The following is a 14,842-nucleotide window of genomic DNA, read 5'->3' on the forward strand; positions in this document are numbered from 1 at the left end:
CCAGGGCTCAGCTTCACAAGGAGTGGGGTGGGGGCCCCACAAGAAAAGGGTGGGGCAGGAGTGGGGAAGGCCCTCGTTCCCCTTCTCTCAACCTTGTCTCTGCCCGGGGCCCAGTCACTTTCCACAGGACCTTGGCCAACCTGCCACAGCAGTTTGCCTACACAAAAATAAAACTGCCTTTCACACATTCTGCTGTGGCCAGTGTCCTTGCTCCTGGCTCCTGGGCCTCATTCTGGGCTGCTCACAGCACCTTCTTTTCTGGAGATAGGAGCCATGTGGCTCTCCACTCATCCACCTCTAGTTGGTGCTTCTCAGTCTTCCAGCCAGCATCTTGTAGTCCTGGGGAGAGGTCATGGGGTACTGCTGGGGAGGAGACTCTGGGCTGACCCTCGGGAGGGGGATTAGCAGAGCCACAGGCCAGGTACAGGCTCTGTGCACTACTTGGGCTCCTCTTGCCTCTGAGGGGTGTCCCTGGTGAGTCGTTACCCACTCTGAGCTCATAAAATGAGGCTAAAACCTCATCTGGTTGCAGTAAGAATTCACTGAGATACCGCATGGAAAAGGGCTGGCATGGAGTCAGGTGCTAAATAAAGGATAATCATCGATAAATGTGAGTCTCTTCTCCCCTTTCCCCCAGCTTCCTCAGTGCCAACTAGGATTACACAGACTGTCAACACTCATGCAGCCTGAGAGACCACCCTGACCTCCCCGCCCTACAGAGAAACTGAGGCCAGAGCTAAGACCTAAGGTCACAGAACCAAGGTCTTTTATCTCCCAGGTGGAAAGTGGGGTGGAGGGAGCCAGAGCCTCAGGGGAGAAGGTTGAGGAATGTTACCTTTCAAGAACTTTGGGAACAGCTTGTCCAACACTTGGTGTGTCTCCTTGACAATGACCCAGCAATCTTTCTCAGGACCTGGGAGGAGGAGGTTATCAGAAACAGAAGCTCTCTGATCCCTAAGTAGGAGAGAAGGGCCTCCTCCTCCACCCCCCACCCCTCACCCCCCAAATCAGCAGCAGCTCAGATCGTAAGGCTCCTACCTGCCTGCAACTGGTTCCTCAGCTCCTCCAGCTCTCCTGGGAGAGGCCCATCTTGCTTCAGGGCTCCAAGCACCAGCCCGTGTGTGGCAGCTCTTAGGACCGTCTCAGGGCCTGCCGTCTGGCTCAGAACTACCTGTATCTGGTCTGGAGAGACCCAGGGAGAGACTGATGGCAGGGAAGGGCCATTTCCCCAAACATCCTCAACCCAAACACTTTGCTTCACCCATCTGCCCCTAGAGCCCTTAGCCTGGCATGGAAGGCCATCTCCTAACCCCTTCTTTCAAACTTCATCTCTTGCTGATCTCCCAATGCTCTGGCCAAACTGAAATGCTCAGTTTCCAAATAGAGCTTTAAGGTGGCTCACTGAGATGCGTTTATTTTACATTTCTTTAATGGTTAGTGAGAACGAGCACCTTTAACTGCATGACCATTTACTGTCTGTGCTTCCTGTCAACAGCCAGGCCCTCTCTTCTAGCTCTGTGTGGCGTTTGGCTTTATATATGTGCAGACCTTTATGTAACAATCTCAAAAGAGAGAATACTGTTATTTCTCAAAGCAGACAGTAAGCTCACGGGGCTTGTCACCCCAAGAGCTCATCCAGGATGGGAGAGAAAAGTGGTTCCCACAGATAACCAAAGATCGTTATCTTACTTGAGTAAGTGTGCTGCAATATACAAAGTACTTTTACATAATTACCTTACTTGATCCTCATAAAAACACTGCAAGCTAATAAGGCAGGTACTGTTAGCTCCATTTTACAGAGAGGTGAAGTGAATTTCATTGGGGCATGGAGCTTAGTAAAGAAGCCATAATTTGCACATATCAAAGTTTTAGTCTAGAGCTCCCCCTAGGACACCAGGTAGCCTCCAAACTGCAGCAGGCTTGTCCAGGGCTTGGGGTCCTGGAGCTGGAGGAAGGAGGAGCTAACCCCCTGAGGGTGAGTCTAAGTCTGGGAGAACACCACACACTCACTTCGTGATGGGTCCCAGCGAAGGAGGTAGGGTTCTTGGTGCCCGTCAATCAGCTGTTGCAGCTCAGACACACTGGGAGAATGGAATGCAGTGGGGGAGAGGGAGAGCAAAGGCAGAAGTAACCTTCCAATCAACTGAACAGCCACCTAACCCTAACTGTCCATACTTCATCCATCCTTCACCCATTACCAACGTATCCCACAACCATCCTTCCTTTCTTTCTGCATCTAGTCATCCATTCTCAACATCAACCACCCATCCACCTATCTTTCTTTCAACCAACACGTATATCACTTATATCTACTCTGTTACACTGCCCATTACCCTCAAGCATCCCTGCTGCTCCCCAAGTCTGTTCAGTGGAAATAAAGAACTTAGAACAGAGAAGTGGGGCCTGATCATGGGAGGCGAGTGTGTAACTAGAGTAAGGAGCATGTATAGGGAGTAGGGGTGGCAGTAGTGATGAGTGTAGAGGGAGGGACACTGGGTCACTCACCTGGAAACCAAGCAGTGCAGGGGGACCCCAAGGGACAGAGACAGAGATGGCCAGAAACCTGTGGGAAGCTGGAGTCAGGAGCCCAGGCTGGGGGAGAGGCTGGGAGACACAGACTCGAGACCACGGGGTTGGGTCACCTGTCCACAGTGGTTCCATCTGATTGGCTGAAGTGGGGTTGAGCACCTCTCCCTTCTGAAGGAAGTGCTTTAGGACCAGCCAGAGCCGGCCTTCATTCAAGGTCTCCATGACAAGGGCTCGGACTGCCCGGTAGTTGGCATAGATGTGGAGAGCAGTGAGGAGGAAGAAACATCCGAGGCTCAAGCTGGGGTGAGAGAGTGAGGTAGTCAACAGGGTCAGAGGCCAAGCTGGGCGCCTCCTTTCCACTCCTGACCCCACCTCACCTGGGACAATCTGACACCATGGGAAGCATCAAGAGGCTGACCAGGAGCCCTGCCAGATTCACCAGTGTCTCCTGAAAAATGGCAGAGGAGTTCGGAGCTGGAGATGTCTCTTCCAGATCAGACTGAATGTCCTTGAGTGTCTTTCACCACATTCTTCCCCACTCCAGAACCTCCCAGGGATCCCAACTCTGATGAGGTACCTAGTAAATTTTTAACATTTTTGATGAGTAAGCTGTCATTTACAAGATGTCAGCTGCTCTTCTGCCCAGACAGATACAATACCCTTGGAATGTGCCTTTTTGTTGTGCAACAGTCTTCTGAGTAGCTTTTGTTGTGCAACAGTCTTCTGAGTAGCTTTTGTTGTGCAACAGTCTTCTGAGTAGCCCCACACTCAGCAAGTAAACGTTCACAGAGTGGGGAACTTTTACGGAGCGGTTTAAAAAAGGCCAATACCCCCTAAATCCCTTTGTACGCAACAGCTGCGGAAGAGGCAGACAAAATTGCAAAGGAACCACACGGGACGAAAAAGAACAAGACTCAAACCTTTTCTCTTGAGACTCAATATTATTAGAACCTATCTGCTGGCCTGAGATGGCCTAACTGAGGTGCCCCTATGGGAAAAGACCCCAGGCCACCTGCTAACTCATGAAGAAGGAGTCTGGATTGGTACCCCTGGCTACTGGGGTGCCAAGGAGAGCTGGTCCTGGCACAGAGGGGGCCTGTGGGAATGATGGCTACGGGTGTGACAGTACATTGAGGATCAAGAGCTCAGGAGCTCAGGAGCAGAGGGACATCCTCTCCCCACAGTCGTTTTCAGCAGCCATACCAGGTGGCAAGAAAAGCAACATCAGCAGAAAGCAAGGGCCTGCTACAGGACTGAGCACGTGTCCCAGGTTGCCCCTGGGATGCATCACTGCTTCTGTGGACAGAGGAATCCTGGGGGCCTGGGAAAACACAGCTGGAGAGAAGCTGAGGGGAGGGAGAGCATGGGTGTGAGAGAGCAGGCATGAAGCTAGAAGATCCTAAAGGGCAGTGCCTGGATTGTACGTATTTTTTCCTGCTCTAACAACCCATGGATTTACAGCTGGAAGAGACAGTAAGAACTGGCCCAATCATGTCCACAGAGAAGGGACTTGCCCAAGACTACCCAGGGAGACTGGACCTCTCTAAGCCTTGTCTCCTCATCTGTAAAATGGTAACAATGAGTACCTACTGCACAAGACCATTTTAAAGATTTAATGAGTTCACACAAATGAAATACTTGGCACACGGTTCATGCTTAATAAATACTGTTGCTGTTAGTTGCTGTCGAGTCACTTCCTGACTTATAGCAACTCCATACACAACAGAACAGGATACTGCCCGGTCCTGAGACAACCCCACAAAAACGGATCGGACCATTGTGATCTATAGCGTTTTCACTGGCTGATTTTCAGAAGTAGATCACCAGGCCTTTCTTCCTAGTCCATCTCAGTTGGAAAGCTCTGCTGAAATCTGTTCAGCATCTGAGCAACATGCAAGCCTCCACTGACAGACAGGTGGTGGCTGCAAATCAGGTGCACTGGCTGGGAACAGAACCCATGTCTCCTGCATGGAAGGTGGACAAAAATCACCAATGCCCCCACTAATAAATATTAGCTTATGTTGATATTATTAATGGGTGTTAGTTTTATTTATTTCAATTTTTAAAATAAAGTTCTACTTATAAACTGAGCAAAAAAGAATGCAAGGGAAGGCCAGAAAGTAGGACTAGGCAGAGCAGAGGTTTACAAATTGCTTCAGTGTTAAAGAAAATCAGCATGCATGTCTGGGACCTTCCTGGGCCTCACTTTCCTTACCTGTAAGACAGGCATAATTACAGTATCCACCTCACAGCATTGGGATAGGAGTTAAATGACATAATGCACATAAGCACTGAGCACAGAGGTTTAGGGGGATCCAATACATGTCTTAAGGGTATTCCCACCCTTACGATGTGCTCCCTTGGTCAGGTGGAGGGGCTGGGCAAGAAGGGCCTATTAAACTGCTGAGTGGAGACCTTCAGCCAATGACCCTGGCCACTCCACATGCCGAGTGCTTCTGGACTTGCTAACTACTTTCACACATGGAGCCGCACTTGCTCAGAACATCCACCTTCTAGGGTGGGGCTATGGCCTAGAGAGGGCGAGGGCTCGCTCATGGCCACATAAGCAGGGGCTGAGATGCTCAAATTGGACTGGCTGCCACCAGAGCCCATGCCCTCACACCTGACTGTGTGGCCTGTGAGTCAGAGCAGGGAGCACCCACATTTCCTCCTCCATGCTCTCCAGCCCCATGCCCAGGGGTACTCAGGTGCTTCCCTCCATACTCCCAAACTGTGGCCTAGCCTGGACCCCTCTCCCCCACATTGTTTCCCCCGTCTCTGCTGCTCACCTGGCTGCTATCCTTGGCTGACACATCAGCCATGTTGTTTCTCCGGGCCTGGTGCATGGTCAGTGCAGCCCGAGTAGCCCCGCCAGCCACGCTCACGACGCACTGGGTGGGGAGAGGAAAGAGTGAAGGGCAGAGAGACCACGTGATGTGGCAACGGAGACGCTTTTTGTGGGTGAGCCAAGTAAATGGCTCATACCAGCTTGAGAAAACCAGGCCTCGGGCCACCCCACAGCAACCCCTGAAAGCTCTCCTCAATCTAGTTCTCATCCCAAACTACCCCTAGGCCCACCTCCCCAGTCTTGTTTCAGGAGAAAACAAAAGTCTGCCTCCTACTATCATCCTGTGGACCTGGTCTCTGGAAACCCAACTTCCTTTCCCAAGGTGGAGGCCCAAAGACCATTACTGTCCCATCTTCCAACTCCTAATTTGGCTGTGCCCTTCCCCTTGCTGAGCTCCCAAGCCTAGTCTGGTTTCCAACTTTATGCTTTTGTTCAGAACATTCTGCCTGCCTGTTCATTCCTCTACTCTCTTCCTACCCCAGCCTAGTCCTATTAAGCCACTGAGGTCAGCTCAAAACCCACATCAGTGGCCCTTACCTCCTAGGGCACCAGGATCTCATCCTCTAAGATCTCAGGATGTAAAGCTCACAGGTAACTGGTCACTAAAGGTCACTGGTCACCCTCAATTAGCCCGTATTTATCAAGCCTCTTCTAGACACCAGACTGTCATGGATTGAACTATGTCCCCCCAAAAGTATCTGTCAACTTGGCTAGGTCATGATTCCCAGTATTGTATAATTGTCTACCATTCTGTAATCTGATGTGATTCCCTATGTGTGGTAAATCCTATCACTGTGATGTAATAAGATGGATTAGCAAGTTATATTGACATCTATCTACAAGATTAGATAGTGTCTTAAGCCAATCTCTTTTGAGATATAAAAGCGAGAAGCAAGCAGCGAGACATGGGAACCTCATACAACGAAGAAAGCAGGGTCAGGAGGGAGCAGAGCGCGTCCTTCGGACCTGAGGTTCCTGTGCTGAGATGCTCCCCGAACAAGGGAAGACTGATGACAAGGACCTTCCTCCAGAGCCGACAGAGAAAGCCTTCCCGGGGAGCTGATGCCATGAAGTTGGACTTGTAATCTACGAGACTGTGAGAGAATAAATTTCTCCTTGCTGAAGCCATCCACTTGGGGTATTTCTGTTAGAGCAGCACTAGATGACTAAGACGCTGACACAGATCTAGACACTGTGATACAAGTCAGACACGGCCCCTGCCCTCATAGGGCTTATAAAAAAATGATAAAGTTGTTCAAAGGTGAGAGGAATGTGGTGCAAAATGAGACTGAAGTGACCGCCAGGGACTTGACCATGTGGAACCTTGGACACCTTGTTAAGCTCTTTCTTCTAAGAGCAATGCGGAGCCATGGTGGGTTCTGGCCAGGGAAGTGACCTAACCTGACTTCCATTTTTAAAGCATGGCTGTTCTGAGAAGCACTGAGGAGGGGTGAGAGTGGAAGGAGGAAAACCAGCTAGGAAGCACACTGTGATTTTTCAGCGACAAGCTGGTGGTGACAGGGAGACGGAGGAGTAGGCAAATCGACTGTAGAGATTAAGGGGGAAAAACGACAATTCAGGGGAGGGTTAGCTGAGGGCAGTATGTGAGCGGGAGGAGGAGGAGGCATGGATGATAACCGGGCTTCTGGTTAGTATAGCTGGGGATGGAGGTGTGGGTCACTGAGACAGGAAACCCTAAAAGAGGGGGCGGGGGGGCGGAGCTCATGGTCCTGTTCTATTCCCTTATTAGACGAAGAGACTGAGGCCTCAAGGGTGAAGTTTAGTGGCAGAATCTGGAGCAAATGTCAGAGGTCACCATCCTTGGTCCACAACTATAGCAGTGATTCTCTCCAGGGTGGTCCTGCCCTTGAGGTGTGTACACGTATGCTCTTGGCATTTAGTGCCTGGGCCAAGGAGGCTAAATGCCCTTCACCACAAAGAACTGTCACACCCCAAATGCCAGCAGTGCCCTGTGGAGAAACACTGCTTTAAAGTGACTTTAAACAGATAGATGGGTCTTTGAGATGGGTCTTATGTGTCTGCTTAAGAGTGTTTACTCTGTGCTGGGCACTTAACCCTGTGGTGGAGACAGGTGAGCTCTTTAATGAACTTCACTGGGCTTCAGTTTTCTCCTCTGGATGAGGCCAACCTCAACGAGTTGTTGTGCCAGGTGAGCAGCCTGCATAGAGGAAAAGCTCACACTCATGCTGCTTGTTCCTTCATTCTTCACCATTCCTGCCTGTTCCTCATACCCACTGTGTTCCTTCTTGCCTCTGGACTTGACCCACACTGTTCCTTCTACCCAGAACACCTTCCCTGCACCTAGAACTCACTCTTCAGGACCCAGCTGAAACATTACTGTCCTGGGGGCAGCCTTCCTGCATCCCCTGACCAGGTTGGATTTCCCGCCGAACCCTCTCTCAGGTCTCTAAACTTCTCATCTGGAATACCTGTAGTTATAATTCTATAAATATTTGTGTAATTATGTGTGGCTTCCTTTCAAAGATAGAAGGGCCTATGTACTGTGCCAAACATGCATTAGATGCTCAGTATGTATTTTTTTGAAAGAATGAAAGGTTCTTGTCAAGACACTGACATTGGACCACTCCTTCTGCCTCTCGATTTGGAGCTTCCCGACCAGTCCTGTGGCTCCAGACACCGCCTTAGACGGATTGTCTGAGGCACTAAGGCTGTCTGGCTGGAGATCAGAAAACCTGGCTGATGCTGGGTCCCAGTGAAAACGTCAAAACCTTCTCACCCCTCTAGAAGTGCCTTGAGAGCAGGGCTCAGGCTAGGCTCACCTGTGGGCCCCAGGTGAGCCCACACACAGACAGGATCACCACAGGCAGGTACCTTGGGCCTGGGGGTTCCCCAGAGGTGGGTACCTTGGCCAGGTTGCTGGTGCAGACAGTTATGGCGAAGCAGATTGGGAATATAGGAGCCATAATCTCGAGGAACATGGCTACATCGTTGAGGATGTCAGCAAAAAGCCTGGGGGAAAGGATCAGAGGTTAGAGGCCAGAGGGAAGAGACCTTCATAATACAGGACTCCCTTCCCCTCTGCCTCAGTCCCTCCTTACCTCCACTGTTTGGCATTACAGTCCAGCTTGCTCCTGTTGGGGAGAAAAGAATATTGTGATTTTGACTTAAGGAGAAAACATCCTGTGGACAATGGTGGGAGTCCCAGGCCATGGTAAGGTCTGAGGGGCTCTGGAAAACCCATACCCCCAGCCAGATATCTGTCCCCACGGCCTGTCACTGCAGCCTGAAGTGCTACCATTAGCTGGGAGGATCATCTAGTGTTCCTCCCTTACTAAGCTATGACTTAGCAAGGAAAAAATTGACCGCCTTGTGGCTGCTCCCTACCCTTTGGCCTTCTGAGAGGCTATACCTAGGTTCCTCTGCCATCTCCCCTCCTCTTCCTCTGGTTTCATTGAGAATATCCAGCAGGAAGTCCACACATTTTGGCATAACCAAACTAGTGCAACCCCCTCGTGTTACAGATAACTAGCTCAAGGAGGAGCTAGGACTTCCCTTGGATCACCTGGAGAGTGGGGGGAAAGGCCAAGAGAAAGACCCAGGCTGACATCCAGGCCTGGGCTATTTCTACTACACAGCACTGCAGATGGCTGCCTCTCCTGCATCAGGCTGAGGGACTCCCCAGCCTCTGTACAAACATCTGGGGACCACTTCTCCAAGATCCCAGTGGCAGATGTTGCAGCGCTCGGTCCAGCTCAGCATTTGCAGTGTTAACCCTGACCTTTAATTTGAAATCTCCTGGAGGCAAAGGGAGCATTCCTGGGTGGGGAACGGGATATACAGTGGGGAGCAGAAGCAGGACTAGAATGCAGCAGTAAGACACGTGGCCTGGTGTGGGGCTCTGCTCACTAAACCAGTCTTCTACCATGGAAAGAATACAGGCTTCAGGGTCAAATCCCATCTCACTAGTTATAAGCTGTGTGACCTTGGGCAAGTAACTTCCCTCTTCTAGGCCTGTTTCACATCTCTAAAATGGACACATTCAATCCTACCTTAAAAAGTTGTTATTAAGAACTAGAGGCGATATACAGAAAGCCCCTGGGGCAGAGTCAGAGCTCACTGCTAATGGCAGCTAGTATACTGGGCCCTTCCTATAAGCCATGTGATGTGCTGAGCCCTTTGCATAGGCTCTCTCTCTGAGTCCTCACAACCACCATCTACGGCAGATACTATTACGAATATTCCCACTGCCACTGCTCCATCACTCCTGGTGCTGCCTTATCCCTCATGCCTGCTGCTTTGAGGAGCAGGCAGTACAAGGTTCTTAGCCCCTTCCGTTATGCACTTCATATATAATGTGATAAAACGATTTACAAAAATTGACATGACCTCTGTTTGGGGGGAGCAGCCAGAAGCTTGCTGATCGAGAAGACAAACTCACCCCTTCCACCAGGCAAAGACGATGCGGCCCAGCATGCCAGTCGAATCTAGGGGAGAGGAGAAGGTGCCGATTGGTAATGAATGAGGAAGGGCCTCGAGGGCAGTGGAGCCTGGCAGACCCTGGGACTGAATCGCCTGATTCACACTGGGTCACTGACCTTGGGAGCTGAGTCTGGTGTGTTAAGTTATGGACAGACATACCTAGACTATGGGTCACAGGCGTCCAGACCCAGCAGTTCCTTAGAATATACTTGAGAAAAATATGTACAAGGCATACTGAGAGGCATAAACAAGAACGTTCTTTGCAGCATTGCTCATGACAGCAAAAAAACCTGGGAATAATGCCAATGCCCATTAATGGGAAAATGCATAAATAAATTCTGGTGTGTTCACTCAATGGCACATTAGAGCAGTGAGAATCCTATGTACTGCAACTACTGACATCAACGTAGATAAATCCTAGTATTACAAAAATCCTGCATAAAAAAGTCATGAAGACTACATATATCACGACAAACTTTTCATAAAGCTCTAAAACAACTGAAGTGTTTAGGTATATCAGTGTGGTAAAACTACTTCAAAAAAAAGCAGGGAATCCTCAGTGAAAAGTTTAGAGGTTATTGCTAATATCTCTTCGGTTGGGTAGTGGGTTCACAGGTGGTCACTAAGAGTATAAATAAATTTAAAAAGGGATTTAAACTTCAGGTTGGTGACAGAGAGAGCTGGTGGGTAAAGGGCAGAGAGAGAGGACACCTCAGGCTGGAGGTCACAGAAGTCTCTGGAATCCGCTGGCTCTTCATTTGCACGCAAATGCTAACTGGTTATCGACTCTGTGCCAGGTACGATGTGAAGCAGGGGCTTGCTGCAGTGAACCAGTCATGGCCCTAGCCTCAAAATCTAGTGTAAGAACAGACTGTAATCAGTATGAAATACACTGATTCAGACCAGGAATGGGTCAACTATGGTCTGTAGGCCTCCGCTCCATGATTTTGTCAACAAGGTTTTATTGTAACACAGCCATGCCTGGCTGTTTTTATGATACAACAGCAGAACTGAGTTGCTGCGAAAGAGACTGTATGGCCCGCAGTGTTTACCATCTGACCCTTTACAGAAAAACTTTGCCAATCCCTGATTTAGACCATCCCTTATGCTGGGAGTAGCACCCATTGAGCCTAGCAGGCAGAGCACAAGGAATGCTTTAGAACCAAACAACTGGGATGGACTCACATAGTAGGCAGGGGGCTCCAATTTGTTGAGCTTGAGGGCCTGGACCCTTCAGCTGGGGATGCAAGAAGAGAAACTAGGCTGTGGGAAAGAGGGTCAGGGGCTTCCCACAATATATAAGGATGGTGAGACAGGCCAGCCTTCCCCATTCTCCACCGGAAAAAGATGCACTTACTCCTTGTCCCAGCTTCTGTTCTTGGCCATTGAGGTCTTCTAACTAGATATCTGGCTAGACATCCTTACTTCACCCTGGACACACTGGTGGACACCTGAAATACCTATACCTTTCATTCTTTATAATAATTCTATGAGCTTGGGAGAGACTATTCTCTTTCACAGACGAAGCAACTAAAGCTCAGAGAAGGGGGTGTTTCCCACTCCTATGCCCAGCAAGATTGCCTGGGTGGCCAAGGAGCCCAAGAGGCTGGAAGCAAAGGCCTTACGAAGAGAAGTGAGGTAAAGAGTAGCAGCAGGAACATGGAGATCTAAGTTCTCTTACTGGCTCTTCTTGGTATGTGTTTTTTATAGGAAAATTTGGATTTCTAGCTTTTCTGGAAGAACCTGAACACACAACAATGCTGGGCCCATCTTTTCTCACCACCGTTGGCTGGGGCTGAGCAGCAGCTGCCTCATTCGCAAGAGGCATGTGCACAACACAGTTCCTGTCCCACCAGCTCTGCTCCTCCCACTTGTGTCCCCTGCTGGGCCCTGGAACTAATACACACCATGGTGGCTTTACACTGATCACTTACCTTACCCTCTTCAAGTTTTATTCTACACATATTTTTCATTATTCTATTTAATATTCTTGTATTAGATCAACAAATTCACCATCATTGACAGAAACAAGCTTGTAGAACCCTTTCTAATTAAGAGGGCTTCTTTTAATATCAGTAACAGGCTCTAAAGTAAATAGATATTCTTTCAAATCTTAAAATCGTCTTATTTTTTCTCAACCTGTTTGAGCTGAAGAAATATATAGGCAACATGTCAGTGGTAACACTGGGACGCTCAGACATGGTATGAAAACATCAACCACTGACTCTGCTCCATTTACATTCCCAAAACTCAGCCAACAGGAGAGGACCTAGAAGGATCCAAATGAAGCACAGTGTGGTGGTACGGAAACGGACTCTGAAGCTAGACTACCTAAGTTCAAATCCATGCCCTACCACTTACTGGCCGTGTGGCCTTGGGCAAGTTACTTTTCATCTGTAAAATGCAAATGACAGTATCTATATCAGAGTTGGAGTCCCTGGGTGGTGCAAACAATTAAGCGCTTGGCTGCCAACCAGGAGGTTGGTGGGTTTGAGTCTAGCCAGAGACACCTCGGAAGAAAAGACCCGGTGATCTACTTGTGAAAAAATCAGCCATTGAAAACTCTATAAAGCACAATTCTACTCAGAATTGATTTGAAGGCAATTGGTTGCCGGTGATCTCAGAGTTTTTACAAAGACTGAGTCAATCAATATAAAGCCTGGCACATAATCAGCACTGTTTGTGTGGATTATTATTACTAACAAAAAGGGACAGCCAGGTCAACAAGCCACATGAACTATCAGAGAAAGAGCATCTTTCCAGAGGTGACTCACATTTGGCCAGTTTGCTCATGCCTTAAAGGCAAAAGTGTAAGCAGGAACCTTCTGATTCTTCCAAAGATCTAGGGGTGCTCACCAGAGATCCGGCTAGGCTGATGCTAGGAGCAGAATGATCCTCCCCTTGGGTCGGATTTCAATATCCATTGGGAACAGTAATGAAAGAGAAAGGACACTGAAGAGAGCCATGGGCCCTCCTGATATGGAAACACAGGGCAGCTGGCAGTTTCCCTTTCCTCTAGTTCACACTGTAGATGGCATGATACCAAACCGTACTTTTTTTTATAGTAGTTTTGAAAAAAGCTGTAGGCACTCAACAAACGGTTGCAATGATTATTTATAGCCTCATCTAATAAGGTAGAGACTCTAGCATGCCTTGCATCCTTTCCAGAATCTCCTCTCTTCTACTCAGGACTATCTACTACCGTTATTTTCTCTGGAACTAAGCAATTTTCCCTATATTCCAGGCAGCTGGTAGTTTTATTCAGTAACTATACTCTAATGACTAGTGGCAAAGGGGAGGGGTGATTAACTTAAGGATTTGGGATCCAGATTATTTAGGGTCTCTGAGCAGTCTGTATGGGGAATAAGGTGTGGCTGCTAGGCTGGTGTGTGATAAATGAGGGTATCCCAGCTGGGGGTGATAAAGTTTCTATGCAAGGCACTATTCTAGGCACTGGGGAGACTTGGCCCCTGAGTCCAAAAAGGGGAGCCATAGGAAAGGCAGGGCGGAGGGCAGCGATAGGTGAGGCTCCAGGGGCCCATCTCACCTTTCACGAGCCAGGTGGCTGTGGCAGCTGAAACAGAGGCTTTTGCGTTCCCCACCCCTATGCCCAGCAAGACTGCCTGGGTGGCCAGGGCGCCTGAGAGGCTGGAAGCAAAGGCCTGGAGAAGAGAAGAAGTGGGGTGAGGAGTGGGAGCAGGAGCATGGATGTCTAAGTTCTATTACCGGCTCTTCTTCTTGGTGTGTGACCTGGACCATGTTACTCCCCCACTCTGGGCTTAGTTTCCCGTCTGTAAATGAGGAGTAGGTGGTCCGGGACTGTGATCCCCCCACCCCCGGCCATATGCCTCCTCCTGCCTCAGACGGCTGGGCTGACCTGCACGGAGTCCCACAACTGGTAGGGCAGATAGTCTGGGCTGACGCTGTCAGGAAAGCCCTGCGGCAGGAACACAGCCAGGAGACCGGAGAGAGGAGATGAGGCGGCCCCAGGAGTCCCCCCTCTGCCCCCATCTCGTCCTTCGGGTTTCACCGAGAAAACCCCGGAGAACCCCCACCAGTGCCACCCTCCGGCCTCCCACTGCAGGCTCCCGTCGGCGGCGGCGCGGCATCCCCGGGCCGCCCCGGAGCCAAACTGCTCCGAGCACAGCGCGACTTCAATTCCCGCATTCTGGACCATCGTGGATCTCTTCGCCGGAGTCCAACCAGATGAAAGACGTGGCCGGGAGACACTTCCGGCTGGGCTACGGCGGCTGCGGAGGGGCAATTCCTTCGCGAAACTGCCACTAGGCTCTGCGTCCCCTTTTGTCCTGGCGTGGAACCAGACTCTTTGGCTCTTACCTCCGGGGCTCCCGCTTTGGACACCCTTGAGCGGGCCAGCCCGTGTTCTTTGTTGCACTTTGTAGCTGGGCTGCGGGAGGAATGGGGGCCCTTTGGCCCGCCGAGTCTGGGAAGAACCAGAATTCCTGTGACCTGCAATCTCCAGCTATGAGGAGAAGGAAAAAGGGCGTCTCTAGGGAATAATTGTGTTCAAGACCCAGTGCAGCAACAAAATTTTTAGCTGTGTGACTTTGGACAAGTCAGTATTCCTCTCTGGGCCCCAGGTGCCTTCTTTGTCGCGAGGCCAGGGACTATATTTTTACTCCTTATTTTACCCCAGTACCTAACACAAAGTAGGTGCTCAAAAGATATTTATAAATGAATGGATGATCCCCAGAAAGTCCCCGAGGCCATGTTGAGCTGCCCAGTGGTTTTTCTTTTTCTTTTCCTTCTGAGCATCTCTGGCCTCTACTAGAAATTCTCTGCCCTTCTGCCTTCCCTGAGACTGGAATATTATTATTTCTGAAAGGACTTTGAGGACATCTGAAGGATCAGCAAAATCGAGGGATTGCAGCAACAGTGTCAGAAAACAAGAAAAACAGGCAGGAAGTGCCTGAGTGTGTGTGGGGGATGTCCATGAAATTGGGGAGGGAGTCTAAAGACAGTGTTTCTGTCCCTACCTCTGAA

At 49.7% G+C, this 14,842-nt stretch overlaps 1 protein-coding gene across 1 annotated transcript; it reads right to left on the reverse strand.

The window, feature by feature from the left end:
* Positions 1–3: 3 nt before the first annotated feature.
* On the reverse strand, positions 4–14,027 carry RUSF1 (RUS family member 1). Its single transcript, XM_004386702.2, has 13 exons — positions 13,716–14,027; positions 13,386–13,500; positions 9,798–9,843; positions 8,458–8,490; positions 8,263–8,368; positions 5,319–5,420; positions 2,907–2,977; positions 2,643–2,827; positions 2,506–2,563; positions 2,011–2,081; positions 1,039–1,182; positions 836–913; positions 4–339 (listed from the first exon to the last, which is right to left on the reverse strand). The coding sequence occupies exons 1-13, from the start codon at positions 14,013–14,015 to the stop codon at positions 242–244; spliced, it is 1,407 nt and encodes a 468-aa protein (XP_004386759.1). The 5' UTR covers positions 14,016–14,027; the 3' UTR covers positions 4–241.
* Positions 14,028–14,842: the final 815 nt, after the last annotated feature.

The sequence above is a fragment of the Trichechus manatus genome, unplaced genomic scaffold, assembly GCF_000243295.1.
Source record: "Trichechus manatus latirostris isolate Lorelei unplaced genomic scaffold, TriManLat1.0 scaffold00170, whole genome shotgun sequence".
NCBI lineage: Eukaryota > Metazoa > Chordata > Mammalia > Sirenia > Trichechidae > Trichechus > Trichechus manatus.